At 36.3% G+C, this 18765-nt stretch overlaps 4 protein-coding genes across 4 annotated transcripts; 1 reads left to right on the top strand and 3 right to left on the bottom strand.

Annotated features, from left to right (window-relative positions):
* Positions 1–4549: 4549 nt before the first annotated feature.
* LOC110378346 (large ribosomal subunit protein bL27m) lies at positions 4550–5600 on the bottom strand. Its single transcript, XM_021337560.3, has 3 exons — positions 5439–5600; positions 5189–5352; positions 4550–4804 (listed from the first exon to the last, which is right to left on the bottom strand). Exons 1-3 carry the CDS (start codon positions 5488–5490, stop codon positions 4601–4603), a joined length of 420 nt encoding a protein of 139 aa, XP_021193235.2. The 5' UTR covers positions 5491–5600; the 3' UTR covers positions 4550–4600.
* Positions 5601–5654: 54 nt separating this feature from the next.
* Positions 5655–7027, top strand: LOC110378345 (transcriptional adapter 1). Its single transcript, XM_021337559.3, has 3 exons — positions 5655–6140; positions 6213–6580; positions 6802–7027. Exons 1-3 carry the CDS (start codon positions 5745–5747, stop codon positions 6947–6949), a joined length of 912 nt encoding a protein of 303 aa, XP_021193234.1. The 5' UTR covers positions 5655–5744; the 3' UTR covers positions 6950–7027.
* Positions 6964–9244, bottom strand: LOC135117382 (uncharacterized). The gene is made up of 5 exons (XM_064036541.1): positions 9099–9244; positions 8883–9015; positions 7991–8293; positions 7709–7875; positions 6964–7538 (listed from the first exon to the last, which is right to left on the bottom strand). Exons 1-5 carry the CDS (start codon positions 9157–9159, stop codon positions 7252–7254), a joined length of 951 nt encoding a protein of 316 aa, XP_063892611.1. The 5' UTR covers positions 9160–9244; the 3' UTR covers positions 6964–7251.
* Positions 9245–9739: 495 nt separating this feature from the next.
* On the bottom strand, positions 9740–17974 carry LOC110378343 (ATP-dependent RNA helicase SUV3 homolog, mitochondrial). Its single transcript, XM_064036540.1, has 15 exons — positions 17466–17974; positions 17258–17378; positions 16630–16798; positions 15718–15907; positions 15288–15365; positions 15117–15208; positions 14648–14787; positions 13367–13501; positions 12942–13048; positions 12603–12796; positions 11888–12067; positions 11346–11494; positions 10936–11034; positions 10435–10579; positions 9740–9921 (listed from the first exon to the last, which is right to left on the bottom strand). The coding sequence occupies exons 1-15, from the start codon at positions 17887–17889 to the stop codon at positions 9811–9813; spliced, it is 2334 nt and encodes a 777-aa protein (XP_063892610.1). The 5' UTR covers positions 17890–17974; the 3' UTR covers positions 9740–9810.
* Between the last annotated feature and the right edge of the window lie 791 nt (positions 17975–18765).

Below are 18765 nucleotides of genomic sequence, written 5' to 3' on the forward strand. Positions count from 1 at the left end.
TTATATGGATCATCTTTCTTCTAAGACGATGTGGATTTTTAGTTTCAATTTTTCTCCGCAACTTGATGTTTAAGACTCAAATTGAATTTAAAATTTGCTCGCTTGCTTAAAAGTCATGTTCTTTTTACGGAAAAATAGAAGCTGGTTTTTCGCCACTTAACTACATATAGTAAGTACTTACCTATGTTAGATGAAGTAAGCAGCAACTTTATAGTCTTTTCAGTATCATAGCTGTCCATTGAAACCGAATCAGAATGTTAACATGAAGGTATTGCAACGAGTCTCTTTTAATCAACCTTCATTTAAAATGTAAAAAAAAAATAATGATGCGAGCCATCACAGTTCAATCTCGCGGAAAGCAAATAATCACGGCAATGTATCCGTTCATGGCAGGTCCCCCTACGGCGCCGTAGTTTTTTATCGTAGAGCCGAGATAAATGTCCGGTTAGCGGGGGTCCAACGTTGATTTATACAGGACGTCCGTCAGGGCAACGAATTACGTAGGCTACGATGTAAATCACCTAACGTTGGAGGCGAATCGATAGCCTTAATGCCATACCTACGTGGATGCCTCCGTAAAAGGTGTTTGCGAGCTCGCTTCGACGTTTACCGCGTGCCCAGTCATTCACGAGCCTTTTGCATTTTTTGTACTACCAACCCCTTTATGACGAAACTGAAAGGGTTTAAAAATATCTAGATAACAAAATACATAAAACAATCATTTACAGTGCTGCAGAAATAAGCACCCTTTACAACTCCAACAAAATTATGAAACTTTTTAACAGCTCATTAAACTCTCATTTCGTCAAAAAGTCGCCATCATTTTCCACATGCACCTCGCCACAGATTAAAAAAGTCAACAGAACCTTAATAGATTAAAACAATAAGTAGCTCAGTAACAAGGCACGGGCACCTTCATTATGCCAATGTTTATTACAGGCTGACTCTAAAGTTTTTATAACGAAAAAGTTGACGATCGTAAAACACGTACAGGTGGATTAAAAAGGGCAAAGTTTCGTAAGGGCTGTGTCCCCTGGGCCGCGATTTAGGTAACGAAGTACGTAAAGTGCGACAACTTAGAAGTCTTTACTGTGAGTTTTTATTTTGTTTCTGTATTGTAACAGCCTGTTTGGAAGTTAAATGGGACGTGGGCTTAATTATACGACGTGTCTTTTTACTTTCCGTACTTCTACGTAGATCTGAATTTTTCCTTAAGTTTATTTTTAAAACGTCTTCTCTTCAGCAAGTACCTAGTTATTTAGTTTTTTTATGGGAATCTAACTAAGTCCAACACTCCAGACACACCTTTTTATCCAAAAATGTGTAGTTTCTTACATAGTATCTTACAAGCAGCATTCAAAGCACCTCACACACTCAAAGCTTTAGAACAAACGAAATGGCTAGATAGTGATCCATCATGAATAATACTATGTCACCAAGTCAGTCTCACTGTCTTTCATAACTGAAACACTGCCAACGTTCCCTCGGATACTATAATTGGAGTAGTATCCCTCACATCCTGAAAACCACCCTTATCTCTCTTGTTTTAAAGTTTGAATTTGATTGGCAGCCCAACACAAACGTTTCACTTTTAAAAACGCCTTGGATGCTGAGTGGATGCTTGAGTACTTTAAGATCGGAATGGGTGTGAAAAATGGAAAGAATACCGGATCCTCATTCAGCATAGCATGAATGTAACGAAGAGATTGTTGTCTAAAGCTTTAGGATAGTGCTGTAGGATTCTTTAATGATGTTTGGTGGGTTAAGGGTTTTTTGTTGCACTGTCTATTTATTTATTTTTATTAAAACAAGTCTTAGAGATAACATTCCTTGTTTCTTATTCATTAAATAAAGTGAAAAAAAAACATACTTGGGTAAATTTTATTTCACATGTGATCAAAAAAAGTGAAACTTAAACGACCTGCCTAAGCAACACAAATCATTTCGCTTAGGTATTCAAAACAAAATATGTAAGCATAAAGTTAATATAAAAATCTCAACGTCATCATTTCAGCTAAAATAATAATCGGACTGAAACAAACTAATCCATAAAAGTCGTTCGCACATGACAACTTACGTTTTCAAGCAAAAAGTTTAATTTAGCCCTTGAGTTATAACCGGCAGCTGGCGTTATTTAGGGTCGTCAAATCGTAAAAAACTTATATGGAAGGGTAAGGAAAGTTTTACGGGGCCTACATATTTCGATAACAACAACCATAATTTTATTTTTGAATTTTCCCAAAAAATAAAAAAACATCGACAATTCAGTTAGTAGACTTTTAAACTATGGATAGTTCTGTAAAAAAAGTTTGGTATGGCGGCCCTAACGTCGGGTGTTATTGGGCGAAAATTGCAATATGGCTGCCGAGAAAAATTACAAGTGGGAAAAGCTGAGCACCCTTCAAACTGCAGCGAGGGGAACGGAGCCACGAGGTGACGACTGAAAACGCTTTGTGATAATGAAAATGGCGGCTTTTGGTGCTCATGTTACGTATGAGTTCATATAAAAGCTTAAAACAATATGTTCTTTTAGTTGAATACTTTAGGCTAACTTTCCTAAGTAATGGCGTTAAAACAGCCATGAGTAACATACGTTTTAAATTAAGCAGTATTTTTCATGTAGTCAAGCCACCATATACTGGTCTTCTGTAACATTTTAAGACCAAACCCAAGATACCAAATTATTGCTACGAACAAATACAGATTAGAATTATTGTGACCTAAAGCTATTTACATTTAAAATGTGCATCATAATACTATCTAGGTACTTATTCAGTTACACAGTTTTAGAATACAAAATTAAATACGAACCAACGCTTTTATAGGTGTAGGTTTCCTTATAACTTATAAGTGGGTAGTTCACGCGCGTCGGTCTCGTGGGCTTTACACCGCGATCAACATCACGCCTAATATGAAAAGCGGCGGAGAGGGAAAAACTTTCAGCGTAACAAAAATTACATTACAGTCATGTGGAAAATTCTAAGGGTTTTAATGGATTTTACTTCATAGTTGCTACTGGGTGAGTGAGAAGAAAACTAATATTTTTTTGGTGCTTAAGTTGCAATTCGCTTTTAGAAATTGGCTGTTACTTACCAATTACCTACTATGGGTTACCTGTTTTATTAGGTACTAAGTACCTATTATATTTTACACATTTGTAAGGCATAAAATAACCTAAGTCAAATTTTTATTAAAACGACCATGTTGTATAACAAATCGACGAAGTCTTAGCAAGTAAAAAAAGAAAGAAAATCGCCTTCAGCAATTCAAATCTCAACTGGGTTAATTCTACCCTACTGTCCTAACCTAATTCCGAGGATACAGTTTTCACCTTTATCCAGTCACTGACGAGGAGCACGGCCGGTACGGTCAACATCCGTGCCGGCCGGACGTCATTTCAGAACCGGAAAATCGCCAATCTCCTCTCCCTGGGGATTTTTTTTTATTTTACACGCTCGCGTTACTGACATCTGGTGCCGACTGTACTTTATACAATTTAGTAGTTTGTATGTGACTGTACCTGTGTGTCGATATCCGTTAAGTAGCTCTGTAATATTTTTATTTGGATTTTTATATTTCCTTCCTTGTGTAAGAAAAGGTTTCCGATATTTTATATGAGTGAAATCTTGTTAAGACTACAAATTACGAGCAGTTTTGTTGCGAAAACATGATACTTAGGCAAAGAATACATATATTTCATAACTTACCTACCCTTGTTAAAGGGATTTACCCAATCACAATCTGACTAAAGAAACCATATAAACCTAATACATAACTCAAGCAAAATGGAATATTTCCCTTTAAATCCCTTACACGGTTCCAGTCGGCAATATGCTATGATTTACCGCCGCGAGATATTTATTAGCCCAATAAAATTTGTCCTTAGCTCTCGAAGGTGTTCCTTCTTCTCCATATATCAAGGCAGTAGGTTTACGTGGTAACAGCGCGGATTGTGTGATGACGTGTGGTGTTAGTATGTGATATTTATATTCTTAGACCGTCTCTTAGTGCCGGAACCAAAGAGTAAAGTATTATAGAGAACTACTTTCATTACGTCAGGCATAATAGATTTTTGAGAGAACTTGTCTTCAACTTGCTTCAACAAGTCTCATATGTCTGGTGCAATGGTAAATTTAAACACGAAAAGAAACCTTCTCTTCACCTCTGTCTACCATCAGTTCTATCAGAATTTTGTTCAGCATCAAGGGTTAAGTGGTATGTACTTCGATAAAGTGGCGCCATCTTCATATTTCTCTAAAGACAACGCCATCTATGGATAGATAAGTACATTAACAAAAGCTGCCAAGACAGTCTATTCATTCTAGTATAAGTAAAAATAGAATTATTTAGTGTAAACTGATAGATAATAATAAATTAAAATATACTTATGAGCTCTGCATATGTATTCAATGTTGAAATGGCTCCAATAGTAAACACTGTAAAAAGATATCAAAATACGATGTACTTCAGTCAGGGCCATAGCCACAGAAACTTTGTGAAACCAGAGGGCAGTTTACATTGTTTCAATGGATAAAAAAAACTAGATCAATTTCAACTAAGAATATATTACCTAAGATAACTAAATAACAATCAAATCCATTCAAATTTCATCGACAAGCTTAAACCTTTGGTGTTGAGGCTCAGGTATGATGTTGTAATACTTCTTCAATATGGTCTGATCTTGCCTTCCGGAGTAGATCCTCTGTACCCATGTGTGGTCCCAATTGGGGTCAAACTTTTCGCAGGTCACTACTACCTTACCAGCTTCCATGGCAAAGAGAGTACCGTTTCTACCAAATCCAACCTGAAAAATTGTTGATAGTTTTAATTTAAAAATTAAAGGTGGAAAGCATGTTTAGTTCTATTTAAATGATGCAATCCTGTTTATATACTACCTAATATAATAAGGCAGATTTTTTTTTGTTTGCCTGTTGTTAAGGCTCTGAAACTACTGAACTGATGTAAAAAATTCTTTCACAGTTGTAGAGCTACACATACCCATGTACCCGTATCCAGGTACGGGCTGTAAAACGACTAGTGTTTTAATAAAAGTAAATAATTAAAGAACTTTTCAGTTGTTTGAGAGTTGTAAAAAGACTAAACCTTCATTTCTTGTTTTTTTATGTTTTCTTCTCACGATTCTTCTGTGTACAAATAGATTCACATTGATATGAATATAATCACTTACATTTAATCCAGGGTGGAACCTAGGCGTCCTCTGGGTGACCAGCATATGACCAGCTTGAACATGGTGACCATCTTGCACCTTCCACCCTCTGTGCTTCGGCTTTACCTTACAATTAGTGTTGGATGTACTACCTCCAGTCTTCTTACTGGCATTACGCACAAACTCTAAAATTATTCAAAAGAAATGTTATCTAAATAAACTACAATAACAACATAACCTCTAAATGAATATAAAAACTTGGGATGCTTACCTTTGATGACTGAATTGGCTTTGCCCGAGTTCAGTAAGAAATTGAATGACATCTTGAATTTTCTATTATTTACTATTTTAATTTATAATTCTCGGCGAATATTTCACACAATTCCTGCCTACAGCCGAGCAGGAATTATCAAGTGACAATTTGACGTCTGACAAGAGCGTGACAATGACAGAAATTACAGGACTGACAATGTCAAAAACAATCGTGTGTGTGTGACGTGCGTGTTTATTTTGTATTGTTTTGCTAGTTTTTTGATAATATTAATATCTGATTACCTGGTAAAATAAACGCTAAATAATGTCTTCAGATCCACTAAATATTTCGAGGCGTAAACTCAATGATGTACTTGGTGAGAAATCTACTAAGTATTTCGCTCACATGAAACAGTGGTTTCGTATGAAGTTAACCAAGGAGGAATTCGATGCCGAGGCTCGTAAGCTACTGTCCACCGACCAAGTGCACTACCACAATGAGTTTTTACTAGCTTTGTTAAATAAAGTGGAAGGATTAGCTGAAGCCTCCATTACTATTGCCCAAGAAAAAGCGAGTACACATAACAGGAACAGTAGAAGACACAAAAGGAGTTCCCGGACGTCGGAGAAATCTAACTTTGAGCCTGTTGACTTGCTTGAATATTTGCCGCCAAATTCTCCTCCAGGAGCTGGCAGTGACGGCGTCAAATATGCTGCTCAGGTAACTTACGCTCTCAGAAATAATCATAAGATACCTTTCAACGATAACATTAACTTTATTACTGTTTTATAGGAAATATTCCTGCCCGACCATGCTCTCGTAGTAGGTCGGTTCATGCTAGCAGCATGGGAGACAGGACTGGAGGGTGCAGAAGATGACGCAGCCGATGTCATAGTGGTTGCTGTTCAGCACTTCCTCAAGAACGTAATCACAGCAGTTGTATCACAAAGGAAAGGCTACAAGACACTGAATAAACACTTCATGTACGATGTAGGTGGGGATATGCCTAACATGTGGTTGAGGAACACCGCTAAGCATTATGACCCTCAAAGAGAAGGTAGAGTGAGTGTGGATGAAGGCATGACAGATCTCTTGGGGCCTAGATGTCCTCCAACTATTGATGAGATGGAACATGCTGCAGCTTTTGAAATTGCATGCAGGTGAGGATTTAATTTCACATAGTTATTGGGCTGAATAAAAAGGTTAATTTTTGAAATCCCATTTTTTGCCCCTTTTGAAACCAGTAGTTACACTTTTTAAAACAATCAGGAATAAGATTGGCAGTGGATAAGTTTTTTAAATAATCCAATTTTTGACATGTTTTTCTGCCTTGTCTGTATTCAATCCTATGTATGTTGATATCTAATTAATTCTATTCCAGTGCCAACACAGAACCAAATGATGACAAACTGACCATAGACGAGTTCTACAACACACTACTGATTCACAAGAACATAATATCTTGCCATTCAGTGTATGCTGTCAACATGGAAAGACTAGCGGCTATGTTAAATCACCCTAGTTTGTAAGAAAATACAATTAATTTAATTTATATGTTTAATAGTCATAGTATACATCTTTAAATATAATAATAACAAATAATAAAATCAGTTATTTACATCAACATTCAATTCCTCACTATTTACATTATTAAAGATTTTGGACTCTGAAGGTACAGTGATGATAACATGCAAAGAAGTATTATGTACACAAACAAATGAGCTTGAACCTGATTTTCTTATAGGTGGGTGACTCAATATCTAAATGGCAGTGTAAATTATGAATTAAACTAAATAAATTCTAGAATCAGTCAAAAATTCAATGAACGTCTTCAAGACTCAGATTGTGTCAATAACGGAGAAGCACTAGGTTCAGAAGGAGATTCTATCTCTACTCGAGGCAAACTCCTGGCAGGTCGAGGGGTGCTTTGGGAACTTGGGCTTGCAGCAGGGATCTCTTCCAACTCATGACCTTTTGCTTCTTCAGCTTCAGGCCTCATAGCTCCTAAGACTCTTCGCTGTTTCCAAGCGAAGAACCCGAGAGCAGCTAACAGGGCAATGATGCCGATTGCGCCGAATGTGATGCCAGTTGCTGATGCTGTCGACATGGCATATAGTCCTGAATAGAATAGCGAAATTTGGATTAAGATGCTCATTACTTATAAATACATAGGGGTTGTACAATGTTCAACTTATTCTGAGCCACCAAAAACTGGCTATAACTACACCTACTCAAAAATTTGCCATTCAATAATTTTAATACGCTCACAAAGAAGGAATGCTACCAACCTTCAACATCTAATTGTATAAAGTCGATATGTTCCTGTCCATCATCAAGTCCAGCTCCGCATGTCCACGCACCGACATCCTCATATTTTACTTTGCGTATGGTCACTGCGCAGTCCCCACGGTCTAAACTTTTGTTGCTTGGAAAGAAATATCTGCCTAGGATCGGGCTGGAATAGAAAATCACTTAATTAGGCAGCTGGATCTGAGAAAAACGGACAATATTCGTTTAAAAAATTAAGCCATATAAATAGGTTTCTTTAGTACTCCTAAACGGTAACTTACTTGGTACGAGTCACCTCCGAGTTGATGCTAAACGGCTGCCCAATTGGAGGCTCAAACCGACAATAACTCAAAGGCATCAATCCTTTAGTAGTAGCGCAAGCCAACGTCACAGGCTTGCCATGCACAGCCGTAATATTCTTCTGGATGGCCGCCAATTGTCTCACTACCCTGACTTGGATCGTCTGCATCATTTCCACACCAGTGGCCTTCGTACCTATGTGGCATCGCCATGTTCCAGTATCGTTTTTAGTCGCTTTTATTTTTATGGCGCAGTGGCCGACGTTTAAGGTGGTGCCTGAAAACCTGTTGGTTATGGTGTGTTTGAGTATTGGGGAGGAGTAAGCCTATATGCTAGCTATCTACTAATATTAAGGGTACCAACATACTTGGCAGTCAGTAGTCATAGGAATATGGGTTTGTATATGCATAGTTGTATAAAATAGCTAGCTAGAAGATGCTTTGTAAGTATAAGTATCTACCTATCTAGTTATTCAGTAATTTGTACTACATTCACATTATCTTGTTTTTTAATTACACAATGTAAACAAAGATAGATAAAATATTTGCGCAGGAGTCGACATTGAGACTCAAATTAGTAAACTTTTAATTACTTGGCTGATAACAAATGGATAAGAACGAAAATAATCTAGAAAGTCTACAATCTACGTAGGTGCACCTGCTTGCAACAGCTAAACCCCCAATGCGGGGAAACTAGGTACTTTGTGTACCCAGATAAATAGTAGGTATTGTATATTCTTCAGTTAGTGGGCTCATATATTTTTCGGAATGCGGTTTATTTATTCTATATGACCTTTATTTGTGATACCTACCTACGCAAAATACGTAAATGACTGAAAAAATATCCGTAACACTTTAGATCAAGATTACTTACGAATATCGTTTTCCAGTTGGATGAATAAATCCACAGTAGGCCATAGCCATATCAGTTTTACATTCTATATTAATCTGCTCATTCTCTAACGCCAGAATATTTTCCACACCATTCACATCAAACACTCTGAAAGCTGCCCAAAACAAATTTAAAAAGTAACCATTAATTTTCACGTAACGGGATAGAAAAAAACTTCTATAGTACACATGTTTATACCTTCTGTATTTAATAAATAATTCACTGTTAAGAGCACTAAAATCGAGTTATATTTACTCATTTTGATCTGTCTACACTAAGGTGGGTTGACGACTATTACGAAGTGCGAAGCTATTGCAAAATCAACTACCCTCTCAACAGTGATAATTATAATTGTTTGTCATAGGTCACCGATTACGGTTGCACTGGTGATAACTTCGAAGACAAATAGTAATGAATAAATCTAAGTCTTAATTAGTCCAGTTGGTATCTATGCTGTGATTCGCGTGCCACCTAATTTTCACCTGCTTACTCTTTTGATGCGAGTGTTTCTGCATTTAAAATAGATTATGAAAAATATAAACGGATACCCGCCAGAAACTAAATTCGTTCACAACATCACTGGTAGATAACATAAAATGATTTAGTGAATGAGTCTGCGTGTTTTAAAAACTTGTACTTTTTTGTTGAGTTTTAAACGTCGAGTTTGTCGAGTAAAACATTCAATTAATAATAAAAAGCGTGTAATAATATTCGACAACAATCGTTATGCACTCAACGAGTTACATAAATGAATTACTTTTAGGTCAATGACTTCCCACAAACTACATAATTTTGTTGACTTGTAAAATTTCCTTAGAATACCAAATAAAAGAACCACATTGAACTAGATCTCGGGAACATTTTATTACAAGTATTTTATGTAACTTATATTTACAACAAATTTAAAGCATCATTTCCTCCTATTTCTATTATTTCGACTTCTTTCTGGCTTCTGTTTGTCTGTTGAATTAGTTGCTAGTTCTTGCTGGAGTTTCTTCAACATTTGAGGTGTGATAAGACCCTGTAATATAAAACATAATAAATATGCTTTCATGGCGATCAGATTTTTAAAAGTAAGACTGGAATGATCCAGATTAAAAAAAAAAACCATTGTCTGTAAAGCCGTGTTACTGACGATAGTTGAACGTGACAACATGAGTAGCTGCCGATTGTGCCTCTTTGTCGCTCGCTGCGAGCTCTCGCTTGCACTTCAAGCCTTAAACGGAACGCCTCAGAGCGAGGTAACGCCGCATGAGTCATGTTTTTTCGTGCGTGCAGCCGGCTCCATCGATTTATAAGACGTTGTCACGTCAAAAAAAACATTAATATAGAAGACAATTTATAGCTCTAGACCGCGGTTTCAACCAAGTCTGTGTGTTCTTCTGATTTACGATAAATGCCAAGTTTTATCAAAATTCATTCAGTAGATTTTGCATGGAAGATTAACAAAGATAAAACTTTTATATTTTTTTAATATTTTAGTTCTTCTTTTCATAAAGAGCTATATTTGTATCCTTTCCAGAATATATCTTACCTTAGCTACAAGTAATTCCGACAGTTTAGGCTTGGAGTCGTCTCCCTTGGGCTTCAAGTGCGAGCCGGAGCGCGACATTCTCTTGTCTCTCAGCGCTTCCATCTGTGCGTCGTCGCGAAGGACTTGCTCTGAGTTTCTTAATAATCTGGGAAAATATAATAATGTCGGGACACCTTATATATGTAATATATAATATGTAATTGATAATATTTTTTTTTCTTGCTACTTCGCCTGCGTCACATAGGAACCACTACTCCACGCACTCGGGTAAAAATTTATACCCTTATCGCTAAACAAGCTTTTTAACACTGCAATTGGTGCAGAAGGTTCTAAGATTAGCACAGTCAAACAAAAAAACAAACTTCAGCTTCATAATATTTGTATAGATGTAGATTAGTAACTGTATCGAAAAACTGACCCTACAGGTAGATTACACAATCCGAATTATTTTTTAAGAGTTCTTTACTCTAATCGTCTAACGAATGCACCTTATGTATTTACCTGGTTATTTGGAATATTCCTTGCTGTATGATCGCGTCCAGTTCCACTTCCATATCACGCACTAGCTTAGCGTCAGGGAACATGTCGGGGAACCGATAACTGTGAACAAAGTTTTATTATCAGATACTGGCTGAATAAAAATGTTTACATGTTTTTAGGGCAACAAATATTTCAATCTTTTTTAATAACACATTCCTCAGCCATTAACCAACCTAAAATACTTTTTTTAAATTTTGTACCCGTTTATTCATCATCCTCCGAGCCTTTTTCCTAACCATGTTAGGGTCAGCTTCCGGTCTAACCGGATTCAGCTGAGTACCAGTGCTTTACAAGAAGCGACTGCCTATCTGACCTCCTCAACCCAGTTACCCGTTCTTAATTGTTTATTATAATATTAATTAATTACATACCTTAACCATAAATAAAGCTCTAACACATCAAACACAGACTCCAGATGTACTAGATCCATGATAGTCTTCGGCGAGGGCAGAGGCCAGTCCACGACGTTACTCAACCAGTTCTTTGTTAGAGGCTCGTTGCGACTGTATTGTCGGACCATCTGTAAAGAAAATTATCAATTTTGCAATGCTCATCGTCATTCCTGTCTAGATATAATGTTTGTGATTTTTGAAAGCTCTACCAAGCTTTATTTGGAATAAAACATTAGTTTTTATATAGTAATGCACTTTTAACGTAGTGTTGCACAGTATCATGTAGTGTTGCACAGTTTCATGTAGTAATGCACAGTTGTGCCTAATAATATATCTGCCTAGCCTTTTCAAATAAATAGATGTGTTTTTACGTAGCGATACACAGTTTTACGTAGTAATGCAAAGTTTTACGTAGAATTGCACAGTTTCGCGTAGTAATGCACAGTTACAAGTAGCATTGCACAATTTTACGTAGTAATGCACAGTTTTACATAGACATGCACAGTTTTATATATACAAACCTTAAGGAATGTGGCACAAACAAAGGGCAGTTTGTTGTTGATCGGTGCACAACAGAAGACGTAGCGAGCGCGGAGAGGCAGCGGCACGTGCTGTATCATCTCCGCGAGGAATTTGAACGCTTCCGTGTTACACATGAAGTAGAGGGACACGTCGACGGTACATAAGTGGACGAATATATCCTGGAACAACAATAAACAGACTTTAGAAGACACAAAATTGAAATACCAAGTCATGCGGTAAAAATTTCATAAACAAAATAGGTATACACACTAGTTAAAGGACACTCCGGGGTGTTTTTCAGATATAAAATTAAAAACGCCAATTCAATATATGTATGTATCCCTACAGAGACATAATTTCATTTCGTCATAGTACGGTAGACAGCACATCAGTGGTAACTGTCATGCACCTTAACTCAACAGTAATCAGTACGATTTTCCTATAAAACTGTTACCACTGACCTGAAGTTCACTGTACCTGTTATGAACGCCGTATATTATAAAAGTCGGTTGTAAATTCCTTGAGCAGGAGGCAGTTTAAGGTACTGGTCAAGAGTAAATTTATGCCCACATTATAAGCACTTTATCATCAATTATTAAAATAATAGAATGATTCAACTTAAACCCTATTTTTAAATGTTCTTATAATGATTTTATATTTAAAATTGTAAATATAGGCTAAGTAAATAGAAATCAAATATAAAAAAAAACTTACCATAAGACTACTAAGACTGGCATGAGGTAGATGATAAGCATACAGCTCCATTTGTTCAGCAGTCGGGTGTAACCCCGCCTGAGTGACCGGGTCGGGAGTATTTGATAGCAACGTTTTCAACGTGGCCAAATCCTCTGGCTTGTATGTTGTGACGTAACCAGTCTCCCAAGCACTGCCGTAGCGACCTGCACGACCTGATAAAGAAGGATTTTAACTTTATTTTCTGAGTGATAGAGGCTAAAATTGAATTAGAAGCTATTCTTTATGCCTATAGAATTTCAGATAGTTAAGCGACTGTGGGTTTTAATGGCTACGGTATAAAGTTGAATTTTTAATTACCAGCGATTTGTAAAGCTTGCGATATACTAATAACATCCATTTCTTTATCTCCGTCATCGTTCACCACGGGCTTTATTAGAGAATAAAATATTATTCTTCTTATACTCCTGAAATAACAACGTCAATCATTAAGAGACCGAAAAACGTTATAACAGCATTCAGTCAGAATTAAATGTATCGCCTAAATAAATAGAGACCACTAGGGCGGCGTCCTGTCTCTTTTGCACTGCCATCAAATTACATAAGCAAGATGGAGACAGAAATATACTACAGTAAGCCATTTGAAAAATTATTTCAGTGTTGGACCCATCTATAGGCTATATCATTCGGGTGCGCGAGATACTTTGCACCCCGCTATGGATCGCGGATGAAACCGGTGGCAGAAGCTAGTTAAAAAATAGAGGTACATGAACCTTATTACTTACAAATTAATGCCCAACCCTATTGCGTCGGTAGCTACCATAACTTTACACGAACTGTTAGGGTCATTGAACTTATTCGCTTGAGCTAACTTTGTGCCCGGAGGTAAACTACCGTAAATTACTGCTACTTCTTGACCCCTGAAAAAAAGGAAATATTTTACAAATATACCACAGTTATTGAAAGTGACAAAGCATGCAATATTAATTACCTAATTTTTTGGACATCACAAAAGCTAAATGTTTTTAGTTCGAATGGTATCTAATTTCCCTTTTTTATGAATCAATATAATGTCTATCTAGGTACCTATGTATTAAAACGAATGTATTTGCCAATGGTAATTAGGAATCACATTAAGGGCTGATTTTTCAATCATCAGTTTACTTCAATCTGAGGAATAAATATGGCGGTTTGACATATTTTCCATACAAAAGCTGTCAAAACATTAAAAATACTCCTCAGATAGGAGTTATCTGGCGATTGAAAAATCAGCCCTTAGTCGAAGAATTGTTAACATATATCTATTATGTATAGATAAACAAACATTGTTGATATGAAAGATAAAACAATGATACTAAACAAAAAATAGATCACATCAATTTTATTCTAATACTAAAAATAGATACTGAGTTGTGACAACACTCATGGTAATTCTAAAGAACGCAACGAATTTAGAACGTTTGCCAACTTTTTTTCAACTCAATTTACGACTTCTTCTTCTATGCAAGTGGTAGATTTCGAAGTTACTTATTTGATGGTCATTTGGCTAACACTTATTCATTTAAGTTGGCCAAACCGAATTAATCTTTCAAGTCTCAAAAATATTGTCATTACAATACGCAATATTATATATGTTTTATGTCACAAAAGCGAGTGAGCTAAACTTGTGTGTGTCAATGTACATGCACATTCTCTTTGTATGCGTAAGGCCGTATACAGAAAGAAAGCTGGAAGAAGCTGGAAAGCGCTGTCATGCGCCGAAGAGCGCTTATAAGCGGTCATCGGCGCTTGACAGCGCTGGTAACCCGCGCAGGAAAATATATGAACACGCGCCGATAAGCGCTTATAAGTTTCAGCTTTCTTTCTGTATACGGCCTAAGCTCAGACACGTCCAGTAGTGGCCAAGTCACCGACTCATATACAAAGACAATGCATGTACATATTTACGAACACAAGTTTAGCTCACCCGCTTTCATAAGCTAAAACTTACATACACAAACTTCTAAAATATCAATGATCCTAAATATACTTTATTAATTGGATACCTGCCTCAACGTGGGACTGACCTCTGTTCAATGGCTCGACTTACACTGTAAATGTCGTTTTTATTGAAACACACTATACAGTCTCCGGGTTTCACGTTATCCAGGGATCCCAATGCTGTGTCTTCTACTTTCAGTTCTGTTAGTCTTTTATAGTTGCGTACCTGAAACAAATGTCTTATAATTACCCAATGCCTGCAGAATTTTAAGAGTTTCATTAACTAAAGAAAATGAAATAGGTATGTCATAAAATCTAAAACCAACATAGGTATGGATAATTCTGGAATATGGCAGAGTACTTCTTATATATCTAAATATAAGAAGAATACATAAGTATATATATTCCTTGCTAGTACTGAATTATTCTCTGCCCAAAAGATCAAATATTTACCCATAGCATACTCTTGGCCTAACTTCAAGCACTACAGAACAGAATTAAAATATACTTGGCTGTGAAAAACATTAACTTAATTAAAAGAAGTATAAAACTTACTTCTAATTCTTCACCAGTCGCATTACATATTTCTTCTATAAGACTGACAGCACCAGCCTCTCCACACAAATGTATTTCATCTGCTTGTAATCCTGTAAACAGAACAATCAATATTATTCCTTATCGCTACATTCATAAGGTATATATTACGATACAATACACTGTGTTTACCTAATATCGCCCGCGTCCACGCCCACCCTCTTCCCCTGTCCCCAATCATTTGGATTTCATCTATAATTGCTACTTCATCTGTTGAATAACAAAAAAAAGTATTAAAATAAATGAGAAAAAATCTTGGTATCTAATACATTAAAAAAATTATCTGTATATTGAAATAGGACTTGATTTGGTTGGTTGACTTTAGAAACAGAAAAAATCTTTCTTTGCTCAAACGTAACTGTAGGTTACAAGCAAAAAGTTTTAATTTTCGGACTGATGTATGATATTCAATGGAACTTTATGATAGAACATCATAGTGTATTTGGATTTGTTAGAGAAAATATTTTTAAGTATATTTTTAAATGCGTGTTTTTCTAGTGTTCTTTTTAAACTGTAAATATGTTTTTTTATTCAGGACATAATTCTGAGGATGGCAACTCACATCTATTATTAAGTGACGTCATTTCAACTGTACAAGCAACATGACTAGAAGGCGTAAGCTCAGTTGCATCTATTTGTAAGCAGTGGTTGTCTGTTGGAGCATTGACACTCTTCTCGTCTGGATTTGTCAAAGTTGTGTATAAAGACGCGTGCCTCCTTTCTTCTCCAGTTATCAGATCGCAAGGTGTACCCTGGAAAAGATATTTGATTTTAGAGATGGGGATACAATGTCCTGGCTAACCTTACTGCCCATAGTTATCTTAATGACGATTCTTAGCTTGAAACAATTGTAAGTAATGGTTTTTATTTTAAAGAGTGTCTATGGAGTTTCTTGTTGGTTCTTCTCCATGTGGCCAACTCTTTGGAACCGTGTAACTAGTTTGTCTCGAAACGACAGCTTCAATAGCTTTCATAGGCCTATTTGAAAGAAGAAAAATTGACTTTGACTTTGCTCAGAAAATCGTTTGTGCAAGTTGCTCTTCTGCATCATTTTTTTGGTATCACTGAGTGGAGTAAGTTGCACGTGCGCTGTGTTATATCTTTGGTATAAATGAATTATTTGATTACACACACTAATATACAAACAACTGTCACCTTGCCAATAATATTTCACAGGCACTAAAATTGAGAGAGTAGAATAAATATACTTCAAGCTCTTTACAATGCACTAAAAATCTCATTCTAAAAATAGAATTGAGTAGTTTACACTCATACTGCAACTTAACTATGCAACTAACAGGGATAGCTTGAAAACTATTTAATTTTTTTTTAAATTGTTCATGATGTTGCTTAGCGATTCTTCCCCATGAGACCCTTTGAAACTGTGCAACTACCCTGACATTTTGAAAGAGCTATAAAAAAATACTTTGAAACCAACATACTATTGAAGCTCAAATAAATTGTTATTACTTACATGTTTATTAGATTTATGATATATTTCAGTTGCCAATAGCTTCAATGGGCCACAGTAAACTCCAGATTTGGCACTCAAAAACCTCTCGAGTGCATGATAAGTCTTGCCCGAGTTTGTTGGACCCGCATGGAATATTATCTTTCTGTTTATTGATCTTGCTTCAGGATACCTGTATATTAAAGAGTACAATAAAAATCATTAGGAAATAATGTGTTTTGGTTAATACAATATTCCCTCACTTTTTTGAGTTTGTGAACAAGTTTATTTGGTGACTGTTATTGTGGATATTATAAGTTACAAAGTTGCAAATTCCATCATCTGTTAGGCTAAATATTTTGTAATAGATCATTCTGTGTGAATTGACAATGTCACATTCAAAACAATATTTCTTGTTTGAATTTTTCTCAAATAATATTCTGATAAGCTAAAAGGCACTTTGTTATAAACTGATAACATAGTCTTTAGTACATATGTATATACCTTGCTTCAGCATTTTTTATATTACAACATAAAATGAAAATATAGATGTGAATAACAATAAATAATTTGAAAATTATAAAACATTGGAGCTTGAAGTAATATACAAAATAGTGTATAAGCTAGTATAAATAAAAAGTCTAATACAAACCAGTTAGCAGGTGTTCTCAAGTCAGATATCTTTTTCAGGTCATCTAAACAGTCTAGGTGAGGGAATGCCTGTCTTGCATGTCTCAGGAAGTATGGAAATAGGTCATCTACATGGCCAGCACCTACAAAAAATCAACAATGTATTTTTTAATGAACTTTTAGGAATATTCATGAATGGCTATTGATAAAACATGGTCTCAGTTATTTACCTTGTATAATATCACTTATAATGATGTGTAAGTCTGGTGGCAGGTCATGTTCTAAACAATGTCTCCGAAACGATAGAAAAGCCTGATGCAATAGCTGGTCATCCAATCCATTCTCTGATGCCAACACTCTGACCTCTGGTTTTTGATAGAATTTGTTAAGAATTTTAAGAAGATCCTGCTTCTTCAGACGTCCAGAGAGTTCTGCACCAATGTTTATGTCATCAGGGTTAGGCTTGACTGGTACGGGAACGAACAGAGCCGAGGGACTGCCTCTGTCGTGTTTTTTCGTTCGTAGAAAAATATAACCTATATTAGGACCACCTTTTCGCGTACATAACACATTATTTCTAAGAATAGGAGGAACACACGGTTGTACTTTATCTGCACAGTAAAGTGATAATATCCGAGTAAATCCTTTGTACATATTGATTATGAAACAAAAAATAAATTGACTAAAAATTTTATATCTTCGGCTGTCATTCCCGTTGATGTTACTGTTTTTTTTTTTAATTTTCTTTCATATATATTTCCTCGTGTGTAAATAGAGTTTATTTAATTTGGATACCGGTCTTTTGGCCGATATGGAACAGGTATTAATAACGCATACTGAGCGATGAGTGAAAATCGAGGAACACAAATAACTGTGAATTTTTTAGTTGCAAAAGAAGAACTATAACAAGAAATGCAAGTCCTAAATAAGAATGAGCATGGAGATGTGTCATTATAGAAGTATCTTCACACGAGGAATAAATGTGGCGCCTCAGGTTCATCTTTGCCTCATCATCATCATCCTCCGACCCCTTTTGACAACTATGTTGGGGTCGGCTTCCAGTCTAACCGGATGTAGCTGAGTACTACTGCTTTACAAGGAGCGACTGCCCTATTTGACCTCGTCAACCCAGTTACCCAGGCAACATAATACCCCTTAGTTAGACTGGTGTCAGACTTACAGGCTTCTGCACGATTTCAAAACGATTGCCAAGGATTGCCGGGACCTACAGTTTAACGTGCCATCCGAAACACAGTCATTGGTGTTTAAGATATACTTAGAAAGTACGTGCATACAAAACAAACTTAGAAAAGTTGCATTGGTACTTGCCTGACCCTGGAATCGAACCTGCACCCTCATACTCGAGAGGTGGGTTCTTTGCCCACTAGGCCACCACGACTTTTTTCAGGGTTTTTAGGGTCATATTTGACTATGAATATAAATATGTAGCTCCGCTTTTTTACCTGACTGCACAATGCAAAGTAGGATGTGTAGAGAATTTATAGTGACATTGGTAGCGAAAGAAGGGAA

Source organism: Helicoverpa armigera, chromosome 10 (genome assembly GCF_030705265.1).
Source record: "Helicoverpa armigera isolate CAAS_96S chromosome 10, ASM3070526v1, whole genome shotgun sequence".
NCBI classification, from domain to species: domain Eukaryota; kingdom Metazoa; phylum Arthropoda; class Insecta; order Lepidoptera; family Noctuidae; genus Helicoverpa; species Helicoverpa armigera.

Excerpts from the sequence above, each read along its gene's own strand:
- LOC110378346 (XM_021337560.3), bottom strand. The coding sequence starts at position 5,490 with ATGTCATTCAATTTCTTACTGAACTCGGGCAAAGCCAATTCAGTCATC. Across the intron at positions 5,353-5,438 it reads AGCCAATTCAGTCATCAAAG|AGTTTGTGCGTAATGCCAGT; the intron begins GTAAGCATCCCA and ends GAATAATTTTAG. Across the intron at positions 4,805-5,188 it reads GGTTCCACCCTGGATTAAAT|GTTGGATTTGGTAGAAACGG; the intron begins GTAAGTGATTAT and ends ACAATTTTTCAG.
- LOC110378345 (XM_021337559.3), top strand. The coding sequence starts at position 5,745 with ATGTCTTCAGATCCACTAAATATTTCGAGGCGTAAACTCAATGATGTA. Across the intron at positions 6,141-6,212 it reads GCGTCAAATATGCTGCTCAG|GAAATATTCCTGCCCGACCA; the intron begins GTAACTTACGCT and ends ACTGTTTTATAG. Across the intron at positions 6,581-6,801 it reads GCTTTTGAAATTGCATGCAG|TGCCAACACAGAACCAAATG; the intron begins GTGAGGATTTAA and ends ATTCTATTCCAG.
- LOC135117382 (XM_064036541.1), bottom strand. The coding sequence starts at position 9,159 with ATGAGTAAATATAACTCGATTTTAGTGCTCTTAACAGTGAATTATTTA. Across the intron at positions 9,016-9,098 it reads TTATTTATTAAATACAGAAG|CTTTCAGAGTGTTTGATGTG; the intron begins GTATAAACATGT and ends TGTTTTGGGCAG. Across the intron at positions 7,876-7,990 it reads TCGGAGGTGACTCGTACCAA|CCCGATCCTAGGCAGATATT; the intron begins GTAAGTTACCGT and ends TTTCTATTCCAG.
- LOC110378343 (XM_064036540.1), bottom strand. The coding sequence starts at position 17,889 with ATGTACAAAGGATTTACTCGGATATTATCACTTTACTGTGCAGATAAA. Across the intron at positions 15,209-15,287 it reads GTGGACGCGGGCGATATTAG|GATTACAAGCAGATGAAATA; the intron begins GTAAACACAGTG and ends TTCTGTTTACAG. Across the intron at positions 10,580-10,935 it reads GGAATATTCCAAATAACCAG|ATTATTAAGAAACTCAGAGC; the intron begins GTAAATACATAA and ends ATATTTTCCCAG.